This window comes from Scomber japonicus, chromosome 8, assembly GCF_027409825.1.
Source record: "Scomber japonicus isolate fScoJap1 chromosome 8, fScoJap1.pri, whole genome shotgun sequence".
Lineage (NCBI taxonomy): Eukaryota > Metazoa > Chordata > Actinopteri > Scombriformes > Scombridae > Scomber > Scomber japonicus.
The window spans coordinates 21,224,453-21,232,959 of NC_070585.1; the positions used below are offsets into that span (position 1 = coordinate 21,224,453).

Sequence of the window (8,507 nt, forward strand, 5' to 3'; positions counted from 1 at the left end):
GCTGCACCAACCGGACTGCTGACTATCTTACTACCAGTCCTCCTGACTGAGGTTGGTCGTCTCACCAAACCGGAATAGTGGGAGCTGAAAGACAAACGACAGCAGGAGCACCAAGTGGCACGGCAGTAGCAACCTTGTTAGGTACAGTAAATCCTTTTTTATTTGTTGGGTTTATGCTGCTAACCAGACATTAGCCGTGTGTGAGCGGAGATATGAAGCTAACTGTTAGCCGCCTACAGCTAAAACCCCTTAATTAACTCATATACGGTCAATACTAGAGTACCTCGTTTAAATGTCGAGTTTAGAACAAGTAAACAACTCCAAAAGACCGTATGTTATATATTATATGTTATATCGAAACTTATTGTTAAATGTCTGCTGGTATAAGTCACAGTTTGAGCTTTAACACGTAGTATTTCTCTACAGAGACGATACTGCTAAGTGGCATTTTATTTGTTAAATTGTCTAAGATAAACATAATAACGAAAAGCTACTGTAGGATATCTACAGCTGAGAAGTTTGTCAGGATATAAGCCATAAAAGCAACCCTGCTGAAATGTGTGTTTAATGTTTACACAGAAGATGAACGTGGTGCTTAAATGATTTGCAAACATGCTGAAGTCAAGCAAGGGATTTATTGGTATCACAGACTAGAAATTTACCCTCAGGGCATTACAATCTGTACAGTAATAAAATACATAAAGTTATTCAGTAATCTGGCTGATTTATTTTCAGGAAACAATTTGTAACATTGAGCAGAGTTGACAAGTGTGACCGACAAGTATTGTCCTCACAGGAGTCATTTGTAGCAGTCATTTACTTCATTGCATACTCATGTTATGTTTGGTGAGAGTATCTTCATCCAGTTTATTGTTTCATTGTTATGTTTGTGTTGATTTGTGTCAACCTCTTTAGGAACTTTTCCCAAGTTTAAAATACAATCTGACTGAAAATTAAAAGCAATGTGTACACTTGAGTTGTAACAATAAGATCAATAAATCTGCAGCTATTTTGATAATTGAATGATTAATTGATAAATTACCAAGCTTTCTCTGCTTTTAGTTTATCTCTTGTGATGATTTGCTGATTTATTTGTTTATTTATTTTTTAGTTGTAGCTCATTGTGATTAGAGTATATTTGGGTTTTGTACACAAACCATAGACTGAAATCCAAAGATAAAGATGAGAAAGGAGCAAAGCCTCATAATTGAGCAGCAGGGACAAGGTATCTAAAAATTAATGAATAGATGTTCAAAAGTAGTTGGATTTTCTGTTGAAAAAACACTATTAACAGCTACATGAATGCCTTTTCTTCTGTCCAGTGCTGCCATGATGTTGTCTGAAGGAGGCTCTTTCATGAAGGGGATGGTGATGGGAGGCCTCTTCTGCTTGGTGCTATCGCTTCTGGGTAGTTTCAGCCCCAGCGCAGAGTCAGGGACAGAGGACCAACACCATCATCATCATGTCAAGGCCCCGAGCAAAGACGAACTGAACCGCCTCTCTGACCCTCAGGTGCAGGAATTGACTAATCAAGTGCGTGTGTATTGCGTCATCATGGTCCAGCCCAAGATCCTGGTTTACTGGGCTACTGCGGTGGACACATGGAGCAAACACTGTGACAAGGCCACGTTTTACACTTCAGAGTCGTCTAAGGCCCTTGAGGCTGTAGATCTGAATGAAGATGATGACTGGGCAAGGTTACGTAAAGCTCTGAAGCACGCTTATGAGAATGCTGGGGACCTGCGCTGGTTCTTCATTGCGCAAGCCACCACATTTGCCATAATCGAGAACCTCAAGCACCTGGTACTCACTAAGGATCCCACTGAGCCTTTCTACCTTGGCAATGCAATGAAGTCAGGGGAGCTTGAGTATGTGTCATATGATAGTGGCATTGTCTTAAGCTACGAAGCTCTGAAAAGGCTAGTGAACGTGCTCAATGATGAGGACAAATGTCCAGAGAGAGGACGTGCCCTGTGGAAGCTGAGTGAGGACAAGCAGCTGGCCGTGTGTCTCAAGTATACAGGCGTGTTCGCGGAGAATGGAGAAGATTCACATGGCAAGGGCCTGTTCAACAGCAAGAGTGTCGACAGCCTGATAACGGACAGCATGAAAGAAAACCCCAACAATGTGGTGGAGGGATGCTGTTCCGATATGGCTGTCACGTTCAACGGGTTATCACCAAATCAGATGCAGGTGATGATGTTTGGAGTTTACAGACTTCGTCCTTATGGGCACGATTTTCATGACTCATTAGTATTTTACCCCCCTGAAGGCTCAGACAATGACTAGAGACCCTCTCCTTCGACTGGAATGGACATTTTAAACTTTTTGCTTCTGTGATGGCAAACCTAACTTTGGGGAGAGGTTTTTTTCTGTATGCTGTTTGTAAAACTGGATCCTGAGCGGGAATATCACTATTATATATTTTGTACTTTTTGCACTTGGCACAGTCAGCACCCCTCATTCCTTTGTGGTGCAGGTTAACGGTGTCAATGGGTGTGCCGTCCTTTGAATGAAGATATACCTGGGGAAATATATAAATGATGTGACATGGGGCTGGATTGTACGGAAGGTTTGGTTATTGTATTAATATATATATCTTAATTGTTGTCTTTTGTGGTCCTAAAGCTGCATTAGAGAAATAAGTGATGCTATTTTCTGAAAATGACACTTAGTGTCTTTATTTTACAATGCAAAGTGCTTGGCGTTCTTAAAATTATGAGTGACTTCTTTTTCTCCAATAACACATCACCAATCTGACTTAATGATTGTATGAAAGCATGATATATTCAGTTAAACATGTCACAGCTCAGTCCAGCTTTACTTAAGTGCATTTCTTGCCACATGATGTTTGGTTATCTCCACAGATGAAGGATTTGCCTTCTCAGCTATGTGGAAGACAATAAACCTTAATGTCAACTAAAAGGGTAAAGTATATTTCTTGTCATGCACCAAAAAAGTTTTCAGTGAAAGATTTGTGTTTCTTCCTCTGGGTGTTTCAGAATCACTGAAACTCACTGAACTTGTTTTAACATGTGGGTGTCACACTAAGCAGATGACTTCTTTGAACAAAGTAATTTTGGATAATAAAAATACATACAATAAAACCAATTGATTTAAGTTAATGTGATTTTGTGGTGTTGAATGATCCACTCTGAGAAACGTACACTGTATGTTGTATTTGTCATTAATAACTGTTAAAAGCTGAGAACAAGTGCTGTAGTTTCTCTCGTGTTGTAGTGGATTCATTCCTGAGCATGCTGTCAATGATTTTTGTTGAAGAGATATTTTTACAATGTAGAGACTATTTTGTATTTTCTATTCCAGAAAAACTGGTACTGTCAACATTTTACATTCTTCCTGATTGCTGTATCTATATTAACACAATGTATACTAATGTATTGCTGCTTTCAGGTAAGAAAATAAATTATTTCTTTGTAATTCTCATCAATGCCTTTTAGTACGATTATAAAACATGACGTGAGCATTTTAAGAGCAAATGTTGCAATGTACAAAGTTCAGCCTTTAAAATGACCATGAAGTTGAATAAACATTTCCCTGCAACAGTTTCATAGCATTATAACCTTCATGAATGTAGGGTTTTGACTATGTGTCAAACTCGCAGCAGAGTGTAAATTTGAGAACACCAAAAATGTTCTGATTTTTATCTGGCTGCAGACTCACTGCCATTTTTAACCTCACTTAAGGGAAGATCAGAATAACTGGTTCTGACAATTGAATACCTGAGCTACCCTGACAATCCTGTAATTATGTAAATTTGCTGACAGCCTGTATTGCTCAATAAACATGTCTTAACCAGATCCACACACACAAACCAGTTGAGGTTTAAAGCAAGATCTTCCTTTTATTTGTGCATAATGGCGATTGATTCAAAGCCTCCAGCAGGTTACACAGCTAAGTCCGTAGGTGTAAACAGTTGACTGGCAGTTCATGCCTCGCTGTCAAGAGCTCCACACTCTCCCGGAGTGGTCAGGGGGCGGGGCGTTGCAGGTGCTGATGTCATCATTTATACGTCTTCATGTGCCACAATCCATCATTCAGATAGTGAACGTTCTCGATGCCAATTCCCTTGTTGACTTTTTCTCTGTTTGCACAACACAGACCAAAGAAAAGTCAGACATCATTAAAGCAGCAACAGAATCTTGCTTCTGTGTAAAATGTGAGTAAATCTTACATGCTTTCTGCAGACATCTTCATGACGCCAACACAAAGTGCATGTTGTTTGCCCTCTGCCATTATGGCCTGCATTCTCTTGTTAAGGATAAACTCACAGGTACAGGACAATTCTACAAACAGTCTACAGCAGGCATGTCCAAAGTATTGCATAAAGGGTCACATGCCTGCAGGTTTTTGTTCAAACCAGTCAAGAGTACACGATTCAACTGTCTGAAAACTGAGATCAGTTGATTAAATGAGTCGAGCCTGGTGTGCTCCTGCTTGGTTGGAATGAAAGCCTGTAGTCACATGACCCTTTGTAGAACAGTTTAGAAATCATTGGTCTACATAGTTAAAAAATCAATTCAAACAGCTTCAAGAGTGAAAAAGGATACAACTACTGTGTCGCCTTCAGCCGGGTAGAGTTTAGCGCCTGGTGACGTCAGCCCGGGACACATGATGTTGGCTCCACTTAAGACAAATTTAATGGCCCCTTTGTCTACTTGCTGATGTGGAAGAATGAACGGATCTATGAGGAAGAAATGTATTTCTCGTCAGTGGGATCACACTTTAATACAACCATCCACCAATCAACATGAGGAAATCTTACATTTATGCAACAGTCTGAGGGTTGGATAAAATGGTCCTTCTCTCTGTCTGAAAAACAGCAGCTCTCCGTTTACTGTCAAGATTTCGATGTGTTCATGGCTGGAAGAACAATGATAAATGATATAAGAATAACTGTAAGGGAAAAGACACTTGACTGATGAGAAAAGTGAAATGATCAATCTTACCATCTCACGATTTTGACAGGGTCCTTTTTTGGCATTATGTGATTGAGCCATGACTCAATTTCAGGGAATTGATCCAACAGCTGATTTTTTATGCCTTTGATCACTGACGTTTTCAGCTGGATACAGTTCGACACATTCTCCTTCTCATCAAATCTGAAGAGAGAAAGCAGAAAAGTTTAATTTATACGTGGTTACAAATACGAAAAGGTACACAAATGCTCGTTTGTGGCATTATACAATAAGAATCTTTTCTCATTTCATCTTTGTCATTTTAATGTGCCATATATACTAATTTAAAAGCTTCAGGCCAACATACACATTTATATCCCAATCATACTTCTTTAACAATGGAGTACACTGACTCCTTATTGTGGAAAATATTGGCTGTAAGCAGTATAGCATTAATTTCAATACTGCATTTTAAAGCCAATATCAAGACAATCCAATTACTGCCAATTACTGTCATGGAGAAGCAACAGAATACCTGTATTTCTTTCCATCAAGATGGACACATCAGTACATACAACCTTAAAAAAATTATGCATCCATGTAGGGCTGCAATTAAATGATAACTTTTATTATTGATCAATCAGACCATTATTTTCTTTATTAGTCGATTAGTAGTTTGTAGGGATGGGTATTGGTACTCAATACCTTTAAAGGTATCGACCAAAATAAATCGGTACCAAATAGTATCGAAGTGTCGTCTGTCAAACAATACCTGCAATCAATACTGTTTGCACCCAGAGTAATAAAATACAAATATCTATGTGGACTTGCTCACAGCCAATCAGCACAAGCGTTCTTTGATTTAATGCGACTTGTGATTGACCCACTACCACAGCAGCTACAACCCATCAGTGGTGGTATTTTATGTCATTTAATGTTTCTATTCACATGAAGAGTATCGAATTAAGTACTTAATTGGTATCACTTTAAGCATACTTGGATTGGTACTGGTGTTGTAATTTCTTAAACGACACCCAGCCCTATGGGTTTAGTTTGGTAAAAAAAAAAAAGAAAGAAAAGACAATCATTATTTCACAGAGCTTTAGATGAAATCCAAAAATATTCAGTTTACTATCATAGAGGACAAAAGGAACCAGAAAATATTAACATTCTTTTAGAAGGAACCAGGGAATTTTAGTATTTTGACATAAAATGAATCACAGTGATTCATTGATTATAGTATAGTAGTTATTATAGATAGTTGCCAAATATTTTTCTGTCGCTGGACTAATGAATCAAATGACTAATCGTTGCAGCTCTGCATCCACGTACCATTATTAAACGGATTTAGAATAAAAATATCTCAGTCAGCTGTGCTCAAGGAAGAGGAGATAATTTTGACTAGTTGGTGGGAAAAAGGCCACCTTTCAGTAGTTACTGTAAATTCAAATGAACAAGTCTAATGTTAAAAGTAGAAATACTCCTTACTAATGCCAAACATGACACCTGAACGCCCCATTTTTTTTTAAATATTACTGACTTTATTGTTTTGTACAGAAACGTGAATGATAGATAATAGCCCTGTGGATCTGACCCAATTCAGAGCATTAAAAAACTCTGATCTGATGTAATAATTCAGGAACTGTGAACATGAGCCACAGTTAGCGTTAGCCTGCTAGCTCCTGATAACGTTAACATGGAAAACAACAACGTACTTTTTAAACATCCTCGTTGGTCACTCGTTATCGCCTTCCTCAGTTGTCTCAAATCTTGTCCGTCTTACTGCAACAGATATGAATGGTAAACACAAGTAAACAAGAAATACAAGTTCATCTATCCAGCGATGCTCTAGCTAACCTCACGTCTGTGTAGCAGCGGAGGGCCAGAAGCTTTACGACAGCTCTGTACGTCACACGGCAGGGCAGGCAATTTTCTTCTTCTTCCTTTCTTTTCTCTCCTGTCGCCTCGTTACTTTATATTAAAGCTTATATCATTACAAATTTGACCATGTCCGCTGTGTATCTTTCACAGAAAGTTAAATAAATTATGAGTTATTCAAAGGTGTCCAGTAGATAATATTAATGCACCAATAGTCCATAGTGACGATGTACTTTTCTTCAAAAAGTATGATTGAACATGAGGTAATACACAGAATGATACTACTACTACCATAGGACATGTATATGACTACTACCACAACTACTAGCCTACTACTACTAATACTAGCCTACTACTGATAATAATAATGTTTATAATAATAATAATGATAATAATAATAATAATAATAATAATAATAATAATAATAATAATAATAATAACTAAAACACATTAAAAATAATTGATAAAAAATAATGCATAAAATAAAACAACAACAAATATGTTTTTCATCCTAACTCATAATTATTATTATTTTTATTGTTATATTTTCTTTACGATGTGTGTTCTATGTTATTAATATTGTAGTTAATACTTCACTATGAATGAAAAGTGTTACAAATGACATGTAGGCTACTACTACTACTACTATTATAATTATTATTATGATTGTTACTATTATTATTATCACCATTATTATTATTTAGGGCTAGTTACCGGTACTTTTAAGTACCTTTTAGGTATCGACCAAAATAAATCAATACCACATCTCCCGTCAAACGATACCTGCAATCAATCTTTTTTGAACAACTAGAAAAAATGACTATTTGTATGGAATTGCTCACAGCCAATCAACGCAAGCGTTCTTCGATTTAATGTGATGTGATTGGCCCACTGTGTTTCATAAATATTAATAATTTGAAGACTTTCAAAATTAATTTGTGTAAAAATCAAATCACATAGATGTGGAGGAGTGGTAGCATTTATGCAATTTAATGTTTCTATTAACATGATAGGTATTGGTATCACTTTAAGGATACTTTGATTGGACTGGTATGATAATTGTTTAGATGATACACAGCCCTATCATCATTATCATTATTATTATTAGTAGTAGTAGTAGTATTAGTATTAGTATTATTATGAATAGTAGTAGTAGTAGTAGCCTAGTAATGGTAGTTCCCAGTTTCAAAATTTACTTTCAGGTACTTTTAGATATATTTTATTAGGCATCTAATATGACACTTTTGATCTTTTTGTTGCACAATGCTTATCACAAATCACATTTCCACCATATCTTATGAGAACATCAAAGAGTAAAATCAAGAAAGGCAGGTGAAGTTGGCCATTAATTGAAAGTGGAATTTGAATATGGGATATGAAATGTGGAACAAATGAGAATATGGACACTGTAAAGATTGTAAAAAAAAAAAAGCGATGAAGTGGAAAGTATATTTTTCATTGTAAAAATAGACCAAAATATATAATAATCAAAAGTATTTTAGCTGTATATCCAACTACAAAAATGTAGTCAAGAAAATCATCATCATCAACATCATCATCATAATATTATATTGAGATGTATTGAGGAAATAAAGTACTTTAGTACTACTTTAATTTTAGATTTAGATGTGCATTCCTAAAATTAAATAGAAGCTGAAAACAGAGTTCAAATATTAGTAGTTAAATAGCTGGATCTATTAATATATTGTT

The 8,507-nt window shown here is 36.5% G+C and overlaps 2 protein-coding genes across 2 annotated transcripts; one reads left to right on the plus strand and one right to left on the minus strand.

Moving 5' to 3' along the window:
- Positions 1–4: 4 nt before the first annotated feature.
- c1galt1c1 (C1GALT1-specific chaperone 1) lies at positions 5–3,812 on the plus strand. Its single transcript, XM_053323932.1, has 2 exons — positions 5–141; positions 1,323–3,812. The coding sequence occupies exon 2, from the start codon at positions 1,330–1,332 to the stop codon at positions 2,287–2,289; it is 960 nt and encodes a 319-aa protein (XP_053179907.1). The 5' UTR covers positions 5–141; positions 1,323–1,329; the 3' UTR covers positions 2,290–3,812.
- A 27-nt stretch (positions 3,813–3,839) lies between these two features.
- mcts1 (MCTS1 re-initiation and release factor) lies at positions 3,840–6,806 on the minus strand. The gene is made up of 6 exons (XM_053323933.1): positions 6,635–6,806; positions 4,971–5,123; positions 4,787–4,884; positions 4,572–4,705; positions 4,196–4,263; positions 3,840–4,105 (listed from the first exon to the last, which is right to left on the minus strand). Exons 1-6 carry the CDS (start codon positions 6,643–6,645, stop codon positions 4,024–4,026), a joined length of 546 nt encoding a protein of 181 aa, XP_053179908.1. The 5' UTR covers positions 6,646–6,806; the 3' UTR covers positions 3,840–4,023.
- Positions 6,807–8,507: the final 1,701 nt, after the last annotated feature.